Source organism: Lactuca virosa, chromosome 2 (assembly GCF_052849685.1).
Source record: "Lactuca virosa cultivar CGN04683 chromosome 2, Lactuca_virosa_CGN04683_v6, whole genome shotgun sequence".
In the NCBI taxonomy this organism is placed as follows: Eukaryota; Viridiplantae; Streptophyta; class Magnoliopsida; order Asterales; family Asteraceae; genus Lactuca; species Lactuca virosa.
Genome location: NC_136427.1, coordinates 283285063 through 283300347, shown reverse-complemented (window position 1 = coordinate 283300347; position 15285 = coordinate 283285063). Strand labels below are relative to the sequence as shown.

General features: G+C 37.0%; 2 protein-coding genes across 2 annotated transcripts; both read left to right on the top strand.

Annotated features, from left to right (window-relative positions):
- The first annotated feature begins 7277 nt into the window (after positions 1 to 7277).
- On the top strand, positions 7278 to 9307 carry LOC145157057 (wall-associated receptor kinase-like 20). Its single transcript, XM_079076206.1, has 2 exons — positions 7278 to 8076; positions 8136 to 9307. The coding sequence occupies exons 1-2, from the start codon at positions 7317 to 7319 to the stop codon at positions 9251 to 9253; spliced, it is 1878 nt and encodes a 625-aa protein (XP_078932332.1). The 5' UTR covers positions 7278 to 7316; the 3' UTR covers positions 9254 to 9307.
- Positions 9308 to 9665: 358 nt separating this feature from the next.
- LOC145161262 (wall-associated receptor kinase-like 20) lies at positions 9666 to 14998 on the top strand. The gene is made up of 3 exons (XM_079080761.1): positions 9666 to 10501; positions 10596 to 10655; positions 13725 to 14998. Exons 1-3 carry the CDS (start codon positions 9718 to 9720, stop codon positions 14798 to 14800), a joined length of 1920 nt encoding a protein of 639 aa, XP_078936887.1. The 5' UTR covers positions 9666 to 9717; the 3' UTR covers positions 14801 to 14998.
- Positions 14999 to 15285: the final 287 nt, after the last annotated feature.

Below are 15285 nucleotides of genomic sequence, written 5' to 3'. Positions count from 1 at the left end.
GTGTATGTGATTAGGCGGGGGCTAGATTAGTATATTCGTGTGCGAGATCATCCGAGATACCCGAGGTGAGTCTTCTCACTATACATTACCTAGAGTGGTATATATATGTAGACCGGAGGGTCTTGTGTGCTATGTGTATGTATGAGATTATGTGCATTGTGATATATGTATGCTATGAGTTGTATAGACCGGACCGGAGGTCCAACGATATAGACCGGACCGAAGGGTCCAACGATACAGACCGGACCGAAGGGTCCAACGATACAGACCGGACCGAAGGGTCCAACGAGCTATGACCGGACCAGAGGGTCCAACGAGCTACGGGACTGGAGGGTTCCGCTGAGACACATCGACCGGAGGGTCACACTGTAGCCTCGAGTGGCGTATGTGTTGTATGTGGTATTTTGGGGAACTCACTAAGCTTCGTGCTTACCGTGTTATGTGTTATGTGTTTCAGGTTGCTCTCAAGAATCGCGGGAAGGCACCGGCTTGATCGTACACACCAGAGAAAGAGTTATGTTTGAGGATCCTGGATTTTTAATTGAGTTGTGTTTTTTAATTTGAATAAACAAAATTTTCATACAATATGTTATGAAAAGTATGCGATTTTAAAATGAAAAATCTGTTTGAAAAATTACGGTGTTACACTACAAGTTATATATAACTAAGATCTGAACAGACAGACGATTGGGTGATTCTGCCCTAAGCCTACAACCAAACGAGGAACAGGAAATAAGGCGAAAGTCACACATTCCACTGTCTATCGAATAAAAACCATATATAACCCTGAAGTAAATACGAAGTAATCATATAGTTATTATCCCTTGAGCTTGATTGAGTTGCGTATTACTACGTGGATGACTCATTGTTTCCGCGTGCGAGTTCTTATAACCATACTAGACGTCATTATCGATGTTGACATTTGTCACCCCATAGACTGTAGCTAACAGTCAGAGTGCAGAATCGTCAGTCCCGTATATATCTATACACAAATTCACGCTCTCCCTCCAGGAGACTCTGGCTATAAGTGGGGGACTTTCGTTTGATACTAAACAAAGTCATTGTCTCACATATGATTTGCTAACAATGAGTTCACGAGTAATATGTTGAAAAACCTTTTAGTAAATAAAAATAACAATTTTTATTTATAACTTTGTACGATAGAAAGAGTGGATTGACTCATAAATTATACTTATCACAATTTATATGCTTGTTTTCATATCGTTTTTCCTTTTAAGTGAACTAACCTGTAATTTCCATACAACTATACCTATCATAGTTTATATGAATATCATCTATATAATGAAACCTTGTTACTAACAACTTTTAAAAGTTCACAAGTTTGATAATAACGTTTATTATTCGTAGTCGATATTTTCATGTAATAAATACGTAAAGTATAAGAAAACATAAACAACAGTTTGTAACACGAGTTTCCTTGTGTTATACTTGTATTCCCCCTATAAAACATGTAAAAAGTTTGGAAAAGTGTATGGGTATGAACTCACTTGACGACTTGTGATATGGACAACGTTTCGTTTCTAGGAATGATATTTCTTGACGTAACCGCGGGTTTCTGGTGAAGAAACGAGCTTCACGCGGGCAACACTTCGACTGGAAAGAATGTTTTTCTCGGGGACTTCAGGGCGTTGGGACTCGCGTCGTGTGCTAGGAGTGTTACCGGGGCTTCGGGGTGGTTTAGAGGGGCTTAACAGTGTGTATAAGTAGGAGAGAGGATGAATTTCAGCAACCAAAGTCGGAAGGCTTCGATTTCTATATATAGCCTAAATTTCAAATCTCACGTCGTGAGTTTTGCATAACTCACGTCGTGAGTTTGGTTCCGATTCGCTCATGGCTTGCGTCATCTGTCAACTTGCTCTGGAAGGGTCAATCAACTTGTTCACGTCGTGAACACTGCACTCACGACGTGAATTCTGACATGTGTCGAAGTTTGTGCCCCGAACTTCATAAATTCATATCATTCGCATACGAGTTCCGTTTTTGATGCTCTTTATATCCACGCGTAGGTGAGATTATGCTCTACAACTTTCGTTTAGACTTCGTCGGCTAATTTTGACTTTATTTTTAATATTATATTTTTAACAGTCCGGGACAGGAAAAGTCTGTTAAAAATTCATAACTTCTTCATTCGACGTCCGTTTTCGTCTGTCTTTTTACCGTTGTACTACTATTGTCGAGATCTTCGATTCTTATTTAGATTGTGTCGGCCAAAAGTCGCTCGATCTCTAATTCGAGTTTTTAGCTGTCTACTGCTATATCCGAAATTTAGAAAAATCATAACTTCCTTATACGAAGTCAGATTTGGACGTTCTTTTTATGTACCTTTATGGTTTAATGATATCTACGACTTTCATTTAGATACCTAAGGCTAAAAATTATTTTATTGAAATTTCGCGTTTTACGCTTAACAGTGTTTTACCGGATTTGGCGTGGATCTTCGATTGGTCATAACTTCTTCGTTATAACTCGGATTTTAGTGTTCTTTATATTTCCGAAAACCTTGCTACGACATCTACTACTTTATTCTTCCTAATTAATATTTTAGAAAAGTTTAATTTTGACCTAAATTTGACTGGTGTTACACCAAGCTTCAAAAGAAGCAACCAAATTTAGGTTACTCTTCGTCACCTATTCCTCATGTCATCAACATTTGGGAGGAAGTTCATCTCTCAAGTGATTCAGAAAAATAAAAGACTTAACTCCATTATCATCACCCCAAACATCCTCACCTACAGATATCACACCACCTTCCTCACACACTCACAATATCCCAGAACCTACACCTACCGAAACACCAATTCCACCAATCAACATGGACGACATTCCATCTGAACAAACCCTTCGCCAATTGGAAAGGCAAGAGGTCATTCAACAACCTCTTTGCATCACCTAATCTGGATCGCCCCTAACCTTGAACTTAAATCTGGCCTTATACACCTACTACCCACCTTTAGAGGAATAAAAAATGAAGACCCTGATAAGTTCCTCACCGAGTTCCATGCTGTATGTGTTGTCATAAAACCACACAATGTCATAGAATACCAAACAACCTTACGTCATTCCCATTCACGGTGCAAGATGCAACAAAATATTGGATTTATGACCTGTCATTGGGGACAGTAACTACATGGGTAAATCTTGCACAGTTGTTCCTAGAGAAATACTTCCCATAAATAAAGGCTTCAACTTTATGCAGGAAAATTATCCGCATCATGCAGAATAAGAATGAATCCTTGCACACCTATTGGGAGAGGTTTAAAAAGTCATGCTCACGATGTCCAAAACACAGGATCTGCAAATACAACCTTCTTTAGTACTTTTGTGAAGGCATGTTACCATGGAAAATAAGGATCCTTAATGCTTCAAGTGGAGGATCCATTATTGACACGACCCCAATAAAAATTTAGGCATTGATAAAAAAACATGGTTGAAGATTTGAAGCAAACTTCTCAAGAATATGATTGGTATACGGATGTACCACATGGTGTAAAAGAGGTGAATACCTCCCAAATGGAAGCCCAACTATCCAAATTAACGGAGGTGGTCATGATGCTCGTAAATGAAAAAGGTGTACAACCCACACCCCGTCCATACAATATTTGCACTTAAGTGGGACATCCATCTGATATGTGCTCGCAATTACAAGAAGACATAGAAGAAGTGCAAGCAATGAAAGGTTATGCCGGGCCAAATAAAGGAACTACGATCAACCCCGAGGCAACCAGGGGTGGAATAATAACCAAAATATAGGCTATCAACCAATTCAACCACCTCAATACAAAAAAAAGACCACCTTTTCCACCACAAAACTTTCAGCCAAGGCAGCCACAACACCCTCCTCAACAATTGGGTTCATCAAGTATGTCATTGAAGGACATAGTGAAGAGTTTGGCCACTAGCACCAAAACCTTCCAAAAATCGAAAAAAGCAACAAATTTCACAGCTTTCTACTTTGGTTAGTAGGTTGGAATCTCAAGGTAAATTACTCGATCAAACAGAAACGAACCTGCAACACAAAGTGTGCACTATTACATTGAGAGGTGGAAAGAGTTATGATAGTCCAACAATACCGATTGATCAAGAAAAAGGAAAAGAAGAGTTATATTAAAAAATGTTCGTATCTTTCAGTACCAACATAGAATAGTAAGCATAAATTGCATCAAAGCATAATCAAGTCAAATGACAACATTGAGAGCTGGAACTGGAACCGTTTAATTCATTGTTTACTAATCTATTTCATTTTCTGCATGTTTTCAAAGTGGATTGTTATTTACATTACTAAACATTTTGCATACCCTCCCCCCCCCCCACACACACACATACTTTGTGACCAAAATACCTTGCACAAATAGGTATAGACTATTGTCATGTGTCTTTGTGGTTCGACCATGCTTGCCTTGTACTAGTTTTTAGTACATTATAGCAGTGTATTTAGAATCTATTATACCCATATTACTTGTTGGTTTTGACACCCTAACATATACTAGTATTTAGTTACATACAAAGTACAATATGAGTTCTAAATGGAAACAACAATTAGATAAGGGACTAGTTTATTAAATCATTATTTGTATGATGACTTAATTAGAAACTAGCATAATTTAATGGAATTAACTTGTAATTAATTAGAATTGGATAAGATTGATTCTTACCTTATAATTCAAATTAGTTGTCAAATTAAGAGATAAAAATAAGACACCCTCCTTGACAAAGTCTATCTCTCACACCATCTCTCTCTTTCTTCTCTTGATTGCAACCAAGAATGCAAACACATACGCATATACAATGTATTTAATTATCTTCCATCAATACAAATTGGTGAAAGAGAGAAGAAGGTTTTCTTACATTTATCGTTGACTAGTATTCACAACAAGAAATATTGTTACTTTGGTGTGTACACGCGATCGACATAAGATTTTTATGTTCTTTTGAAAAGAGACGGCTTAATAGAGCTCATTGACAAATTTATTAATGGAACTATCATTTGGGTTATATAAGATCACCCTCCAAGCAACGTTGTTATACAACCTTTCTCATATTTCTCCATGTTTTTTTAAACATCTCGATGTATTTGGTTCCATGGATTAATCCTGATGGGTTTGATATTATCCTTATATTGATATGTTTTGTATTAAGTAGTATTATGATCCAACATTTAGCATTGAACCTAGTTATGTTGATTATTTCTACATAATCAAATGCTATGTGAATGCATGTGCCTTGGAATTCGACATCCTAAACAATGCTTAACTAATATCATATATATCTCAGACTACCCAACAATTTGTAATCTAACTTTGAGCTTCTTCAATAACACCTACATCATTGCTAATATTTTTTCCCATGGCCTTTAGATGTACCCCTACCTTTCTGTTCAACCTTACAAGCGGTAACATCATCTTGTACCTTCACTTCCCCGAGTCACTTTAGAGGTCACCATTGAATTGTGCCTCCATAAGCCTTCGTCATACTTACATAAACATCACAATTGAATCATCAATATACGGCTAAGCTATAATTTGTTATACATCTTGATCGGGTGGGTAATCAATGTATTTAATCTGAGGGTATCATGTAACATCCTAAATGTCCATTTTATGGTGTTAGTAAATGTTAATATGATAAAGATGTACTTATGTATGCTACTAGAAAGACCAACACCTTTATGATATGTAAAATGGGGATAAAGTTATGGTTTTTACCAAATATGCTCTAATAACCAAAGTTAAGTGGCATTCATGTTTCAGTAGTTTATATTATGTTTGATGATGAGGATTGAGTTGGAACCTCATGTATATAAGGAATGATGAAAATGACCAAATATAAGTTTATGATGCTTCATAGCGGGACAAAAAGTGAGAACTAACCTCAAAATGTGTCTGGTTGCGTTATTAATGTGGTGATTTCATATAAATGTGTCATAATATGCATGAGAAGTAAAATAGTATGAAAATTTATGTGCTTAAACATGAAAGTGGTAAATTTGCAAAGTAAGTTGTTATTTAATGTAAAAGTGGGACAAAATTGTAAAACGATTGAAAGACCTATAAAAGCAAGGTTAATTACCCTAAAAATTAGTTGAAAACATTTTATTAACACTCTATAGGGTAAATAACGGATTTGTTATGGAGAAATATGAGTTATAAATGAATTGGACAAAATTTTAAGTAAAAGATGAAAAATGTAAAAGTGTGCAACATTCTATATTCATGACTTTACAACTCAGAGATATAAATTTTAAAATTAATGACTTTATAAATGAAAGTTTTAGTAAATTCAAAAAGAAATCCAAGAAAAAATCACCTCATCTGATAAAAAAAAATTAAAAAAAAAGGGTCAACAATGGCGTCTCAATTAAATGATTTTGGAGGAAAAAAAAAAAAAAAAAAAACTAGACTAAGGGGACTCGCATTCATGGCGCGGGGTAGAGACCAGAGAGGTGCTGCAACTTAACCATTTTGCTACCATCAATCTTGTTTAAAAGTGAAACTTCATTTTTATTGTAAGAAGAAATTATAAATGATGGGCTTTTTAAAAAATAGTAGCCCATTAAAAACGCATTGCACCCCAATACACAAATTCGCAATCCACTAAAAGCCCATCCAGTTGGTTAGATATGCATTTCTTAATTTTGTTATTTTTTGAAAAAATTATTATTTTTGTGTTTTCTCTTCATTTTAATCCATAATACTTTTTACAAAAAGCGAGTGGAATTAAAAAAGGTAACGACCAAGTATGTACATGATACATATTTTGGTTACCTATATATGTCAAAAATATGTTGTTCCAAAAAAATATTGTTAATCAAATTAACATGTTGGATTATAGAAAGTTGTTATTAAGTTCGTTTTTTCATAGATTCATGGAATTTATGAATATGGTCCAGCAAATAAACTTTTCAACAAACGAGCAAGTATAAGTCTCCCGAGTAATATCCTTAATGTGTCAGCTGGTATATATGTTTCTATATATTGAGATTGGGATTTAGCAAAACTAAGCATGGAGATTGGTCCCGAATTGTTTTCAGATCTTAACCAACGGGCTTCCATCCCGATAGTTCTCACTTCTCAGTGTGGTTTTCTATTCCCAATCACATTCACGCCATATCTTTGGACACATGTTCATCGAAAACAACAATCTTTCGTGGAATACCAAACAATTAAGAAGTTACAAGTTGATGTACGTATCTAGGATTCTTAGATACTGTCACATATATACGGGTCACTCTCCTACAAATAGTGAATCACATGTACGTACTTAAGTTCTTATTACCTCCATTCATTCATATATCAGTTATGTTTCCGATAAGAATGGTGATGATTGTGGTGGTTTTGATGGTAAACGCCGCTTGTGTGGTGGCCATCCGCTGCCCGGATTGTGGGAAGACTCCAGTTCCGTATCCACTCAGCACTACACCGTTGTGTGGCCATCAATCGTACAAGATTCGGTGTGACATGGGTGTGTTGAAGTTTGTTACGGGCAGCTACACTTACCCAATCATATCAATCTCCCAGAAAAATCAACGGCTAGTCATCGGTCCATCGGATTTATTACCAAATACCTGCGTTACGTCTGATTTAGGTAACGAGGGACTTCAGCTGAATACCTCTTTACCCTTCACAATCACCCAGAGCAACACTGTCTTATTCTTCAACTGTACAGAGCCAACGGGGAAACTTGCATATGATTGCTCGCCGGCAAGCGCTTGCAACACCTGCCAGAACGGCCTGCCGAAGATGTCCATTTGCCGGAAAACTCCACGTTGTTGCACCTTCAGAAAAGGCAGCTACACAAACTTGTATTCCATTCAGCTCAATATAGATCGATGCAGGGCTTACTCAAGCTTCGTGAATGTAAACACATCGTTGCCGTTTACCAAATGGCCGAATCCTGGCGTGGAGTTGATGTGGGCGCCACCACCGGAGCCACCATGTTCATCGCAGGGGCATTGTGACTCCACCTCCACTTGTAGGGACGCTCACGACGGCGGAACGCGAAGGTGTTTCTGTAACCGTAAATTCCGCTGGGATGCAAACGCCGGCCAGTGTACTAAGGGTACGTAAAGATCGCAGTTTAATATTACCTTTTAGCATAATTAAGTAATTTTATTACAGATCTAAAAAAAGTCAAAGCAAAACGGAAGGTACTTGGAGCGACTGCAGTTTGCATCGGAGGGACCATATCTGTAGCAGTTGTATTTGCGATCACAATGTTCATCCGCCGTCAAAGAATCAAAGCAGCACGAAAACGCCTTGCTTGTGAGCGCCAAAAGATTCTAAGGTCGAGTGGCGGTGGAAAATCGTCCAAGATCTTCGCCAGCAAAGAGATCAAAAAGGCAACAAACAACTTCTCCTCCGCCGGTCTTCTTGGCGTCGGAGGTTTTGGTCAAGTGTATAAAGGGGTGTTGGACGACGGCACTACAGTGGCTGTAAAATGTCCCAAGCTTGGAAACACCCAAAGCATAGATCAAGTCCTAAATGAGGTTCGAATCCTATGTCAAGTCAACCATAAAAACCTAGTACAACTTCTTGGTTGCTGTGTAGAACTTGAACAACCATTTTTAGTATACGAATACATTCAAAACGGAAGTCTTTATGATCATCTACATGGTAAAAACAAACGCCCTCTAACATGGAGTCAACGGTTGGCCATTGCTCGTGACACTGCGGAAGGGCTCTCGTACCTCCATTTCTCTGCATCTCCCCCGATCTACCATCGCGATATAAAATCTAGCAACATTTTGCTCGATAGTCGAATGAGAGCAAAGGTTGCGGATTTCGGCTTGTCAAGAGAACTAGCTCAGGCGGATGTAACCCACGTGACAACTTGTGCCCAAGGTACACTCGGATACATGGACCCTGATTATTACTGGAATTATCAACTAACCGATAAAAGCGATGTGTATAGCTTTGGAGTGTTGTTGTTGGAGATACTAACATGTCAAAGAGCTATTGACTTTTGTCGACCGACGGATGATGTGAATTTGGCGGCTTACATTAAACGAATAGTGAGCGAGGAAAAAATGGTGGAGGCTATCGACCCGTCCCTCAAACAAGATGCAACACCATTGGAGATTGATGCTATGAAAGCTTTCGGGTTTCTTGCAATGAGTTGCTTGGAGGAAAAAAGAGAAAACCGGCCCTGTATGAAGGAAGCATCCGAAGAGATCGAGTATATCATGGGTATCGTAGCGACCAGATTAGAATTAGATGATAATGGTCCCGATAACTAGATCTTTCATGATTTGTATATTATGCATCAAAAGATGTAATCCATGCCTTAAATGTTGTACGTCATTTAGAGTTTTATGTTATCCTATAATAAACATGTTTCTCAATAGATTTATTGTGGTTGTTGAGACAATTATATATAGTACATGTTTTGTGTTCTAGGATTAGTACGTTACATGTTTTATGTTCTAGAGAACATGAACATTTTATTTTATGTTATAGAGAACATGAACATTTTCCGCTGACATTTTAGTAACGTCTATTTCACAATAAATTCATTGTGGTAGTTGAGACTTGATAAGGTGGACGTAATACCATTGACCATTAAATAGTCAAATTAAAATACAATAAGTTATAGAAAAAAAAAAGTCAATAAAACGACAACAGACAACTCAATATAAATCCAAATATCCTTTTCGATCTTCTTCGAAATCCAACCCATAAACATTTTTCAATCTTTTCAAACATGGCGTCTAAATCAACTTTAGGTATCATGCTCACGGTGGCGCTGGTTCTAATGTGCGCGGGTCTTGCCACCTCCGCCACCCGCTGCCCTGACTGTGGCTCCACACAAGTCCCCTACCCCCTCAGTACCGGACCTAGTTGCGGCGACCAGTCTTACAGGATCCGGTGCGACGTGAGTGAAGGTGACTTGTACTTCGACAGCCTCAACAACACCTATCCGATCTCCTCCATCTCTCAGGCCACCCAACGTTTCGTTATCCAACCGCCGACTTTCCTCAACAACAACTCCACCTGCGTGACGGCGGATATTTCCTCCCAGGGACTCCAGCTGAACTCCACCTTGCCGTTCAACATCACAAGCGGCAACACCATCTTGTACCTTAACTGCTCTGAGTCGCTTTTGAGGTCGCCGTTGAATTGTACCTCGACAAGCCTTTGTCACACCTACATAAACAACTCAGCAGAGGCGTCGGCTTGTGGCAGAGCTCCAATTTGCTGTACGTTTCGGACGGGTGGGTCATCGACGATGTACTCGATCCGGGTGAGAGACGGTGGCTGTCAGGCGTATAGGAGTTTCCCGAATTTGGATTATTCGTTGCCGGTGAGTCGGTGGCCTGCTGCTGGAGTGGAGATACAGTGGGTGTCGCCGCCGGAACCCTTATGTGGGAACCAAGCGGATTGTGATAGTAGCTCTACTTGTATGCCATCTGGTACTGGTGGTGTTAGTAGATGTTATTGTAACAGAGGACTTCATTGGGACGCCATTGACGGAGTTTGTGCGTTAGGTAATTTGGTACAACTTTCATGATCTTTGAACAGTTTTCATTGGGTATCATAAAGATGGCAATATATAATTTGGGTCAATTTATTTTTGTACAGATGATACTTGTGAGAACAGAGGGGACTGCGACGACTCCAAGCGGACTGCCCTTATTGCAGGTATTAATTATGACACTTCCACTTAAATTAAGTAACTAAAATGAGATAGATTTAGTTGAAATTTCAGTATTAAAGTTTAATCAAATCATACTAATATCACTAATTAAGTCATTATACGGTATACCCAAACATGTCCTATTTTTCAAGTATCGATAATTTTAAAATGAACATGATTTTTATAGATACTCTCACGCTATTTTGATCTCTCAATTTAAACTTGTTGTACTAAACATAGTTTTAGTTGATATTATGTTGCTATTCGAGCTATTGAATTGAGCTTGAGCCTTCAACACATAGACTAACTGAGGTTGACCTTAATCCAACACCTTCGAGTCTGGTTCAAGTTTGATTCAACTCCTATGGGTTAAATATCTAAACTTCTTAAGTTGATTTTTGAGTTTGATAGATATCAAGTACATTAGCATGTAAGTTATATTTGGAATAGGGGATAATGACTTGAAAGGGTAACAAACTTTTGACTTTGTTCACATTTAGTGACTAAACTTTTTTTCATTATCTATTTGTCACTGAACTATTGAAACTGTTCAAATTTTACCCTTATGACCGGTTGTTACCGGTCATAAGGGTAAAATGTGAACAGTTTCAATAGTTCAATGGCAAATAGATAATGAAAACAAGTTTAGTGACTAAATGTAAACAAAATCGAAAGTTCGTTTCCCTCTAAAAAAGTTCAATGACTAAATATGAACAAACTTCCTATTGTATTATGTTTTAGCAAATTATTTATTTTTGTTAAATTCTAGCAACATTTGTTGATGAAGAAATCTATGAAATAAAAAAAACAAAACAAAACCCCGAAAATATATTTAAAAAAATGAAAAACCGAAACCGAAATAAAAAACCAATGGTTTGGCATTTTCCAAAATCAAAATTTCCAATCTGATTTTGGTTTTACAAAAGAATGAACCATTCTCACTGATGTGAATTATGACCATCAGTTTGGCATGCGGAATTAAAAAACACACAAAGAACACGGTGATTTGGATGTTTAAGAGATGCATTCGATTATGAAAGGTGTTTACAAAAAAGGATTTAGATCTAAATCTACATAATTAACACATACTAACACTCTCAATGTTACATTTCTTAAGCACACCTCTACATGTGGTATGAACCCACCTTATATAGAGGTGTTTACATGTCTCTCTCTCTCTCTCTCATGTCATAAGGGTGAGTTTTGGATATAAAAATTTTGTATTGAGCGCTTTTTCATTTTTTTTTTTGGTTTTATAATCATTTTTCGATTATAAAAAAGGGGAGAGATTTAGATATGGAAATCCGAAAGTTGATTTTTTGTAAAACCAAAATCAGATTTGAAAATTCTGATTTTTTATTTCGGTTTCGGTTTTTCGTTTTTTTTAATATATTTTTCGGGGTTTTGCTACAAATGTTGCTACAATTTAACAAAAATAAATAATTTGCTAAAACATAATACAAGAGGAAATTTGTTCACATTTAGTCATTGAACTTTTTTAGAGGGAAACGAACTTTTGATTTTGTTCACATTTAATCACTAAACTTTTTTTCGTTATCTATTTGCCACTGAACTATTAAAAATGTTCACATTTTACCCTTATGGCCGGTCATAAGGGTAAAATGTGAACAATTTTAATAGTTCAGTGGCAAATAGATAACGAAAAAAAGTTTAGTGACTAAATGTGAACAAAGTCGAAAGTTCGTTACCCTTTCAAGTCATTATCCCTTGGAATAGTAACGTACGTGCTCTACATTAGAAATTAGGCCAAAAAAATAAGTTACTAAAATACTTTTACGTAAAAATGAACAAATATGTATTGTAGGAGCAACAATATATTCTTGGCGAAATCGTGTTTGGAGGTTGGTCAAAAGTAGGCCGAAAATTCAAACAATTAGTTTAATTTAAGTGGTATAATAACTAATTTTATTCATATTCCCTGGTATATTACCAAAGTGGTTTTTGACTTTTTGTATGGTTAAATGGTTAATATATTTCAAGACATACACTTTTCTAAAACAAAACCTCTACATATTTATATTATTTTGTTTTTGAAACTTTTTTTTGGAGACTTTGGTTCACCGGATTCAATGAGATGTGGACATGATTGATATTTCATCTCTTTCTATCTTAATCAATGTTTTAAAAACCGGTTTTTTAGTTGAACCGACATGGTGACCTGTTCCCAGTTTAACCGGTTCCACTGTCGGGTCAACCGATTTCTATAATTTTCCTATTTTTTCCTATTTTCCTACACATACATACATATATAAATCATGAATTTGATGTTTACAAGTTCAAACATTAAAAATATACATAAAAATAAGTTGTAGATTAATCCAAATACATTAAAATAACACATAACCATAAGTTTTAGTGTTTTAAATCAATCAATATACTCAAAAAAGAAAATAAAATATAATACCAAAACAAAATATAGTTTTATATGAATACAAACACATAAAAAAACTTTGTAATATTTATCATATGTCTTTATTTAGAGAAAACTAATTAGATTTGAGAAAAATCACCAAAATTTATTATGCAAATGGTTCTTTTTCATGTGTTTTTATTCGGTTTAACCGGTTAATTTTGACCGGTTCAACCGGGTTTTTCTAAAAACCAGCCGGTTCAATCCGGTTCAAAAATCGACATAAAACCGGTGATAGTTGAACCGCTCCCTCCCCCGGTTTCCGGTCCAACCGGTTCGACCGGCCGGTTCAAACCGATTTTTAAAACACTGATCTTACTCATGTGTTTGGTTGACCATAACTATGGTATTGAATTCGATTTCAGATCACAAAATCTTTTGACCATGGATATCAACATTTTATCTTAGAACAATAGAACCTATTGAATTTAATTGTTTACATTTCCTTTTAAAAATAGTTAGATACCCTTTTAACAGTAGAATGTTACAATTAAATGCCTCTCGACCTCTCCATCTCTTTTCCCTCTTCCAGCTCAAAAATTCCATTATGTTTCCCGCCAATCAGATGCATGAAAACTCATATCTTTCAAAACAATTTGCGAACTAACAAACTCCACTATTTTGCTGACATTTAAATGTTCAGGTTTGACCTCCGGTCTGGGAGCAACCCTTGTGGCAGCGTTAATCGGACTCCTCCTTTACGGACGCCATCGCCGCCACAAAGAAGCACAAGCACGCCTTGCACGTGAACGTGAGGAAATACTAAACGCCGGTTCCGGGAAAAACGCTAAAGTGTTCACCGGCAAAGAAATCAAAAAAGCCACACACAACTTCTCCAAAGACCGCCTCCTCGGCACCGGAGGATTCGGCGAAGTATATAAAGGCATTCTAGAAGATTCCACCGTCGTCGCCGTCAAATGTGCCAAACTCGGAAACACAAAAGGCACCGATCAAGTCCTCAACGAGGTCCGAATCCTCTGTCAAGTTAACCACCGTGGCCTGGTTCGCCTCCTGGGCTGTTGTGTTGAGCTTGAACAGCCATTACTGGTTTACGAGTACATCTCAAACGGAACCCTCTTGGAACACTTAAAAGGTCAACACAACGGCGATTTGACTTGGAACCACCGGCTAAACATTGCTCGTGACACGGCGGAGGGGCTAGCCTATCTCCATTTCTCAGCAGTTACACCGATCTACCACCGTGATGTCAAATCAAGCAACATCCTGTTAGACGAGAAATTGAACGCAAAGGTTGCAGATTTTGGGTTGTCACGGTTGGCTGAAGCGGATTTGAGTCATGTCACAACGTGTGCTCAGGGAACTTTAGGGTATTTGGATCCTGAGTATTATAGAAACTATCAATTGACAGATAAAAGCGATGTTTATAGCTTTGGGGTGGTGTTGTTGGAGTTACTAACATCGCAGAAAGCAATAGATTTCAATAGACCACCAGACGATGTGAACTTGGCGATTTATGTGAAACGGGTTGTTGAAGAGGAGAGGATGTTGGATGCGGTTGACCCGAAACTGAAGAGTGGGGCTAGCAAGTTGGAGTTGGAGACGATGAAAGCATTAGGGTTTCTTGCGGTGTCGTGCTTAGAGGAACGTCGACAAGATCGGCCTTCGATGAAAGAGGTGACGGAGGAGATCGAGTATATCATTAGCATTGCCACACATAAAAGTACGGAAGACCAATACACTTCAACGGATACCAAATAAATGTTGTAGAACAGTAGAAATGTATAGGAAACTATAAATAAGGTATTTGATATTACCATAAGTTCTATTTTTTGGTTAAGTTTATCTGGCTTTCTTTTATTTTTATTTTTTTGTTAGAAAATAAATTAGTAAGGGAACATCATTTTTGAACATGTTTAGTAGTTTTTTATTTTTATATACATTTTACCATTAAATTCATGTTTGTTGTTCAAAAAATATCATTTTTATTGGCTATTGTAAGTTTAGTCCATTTACCTGTTTAAGAAAATATCATTAAGCTCATATTTGTTATTCAAAAATATCATTAAACTCACATATTCGTACAAAACTTATCAGTGAACTAATTTTTCTACACATTTAGTCATTTGTATCTTTTCCAACCAACGAAGAAAGATAACACAATTTTACATGTTCTTTTTTTAAAACATTGCAAAGTGGACAATTTCTCCATTCAATATCCTCTTTGGTGAAATACTCCTACCTTC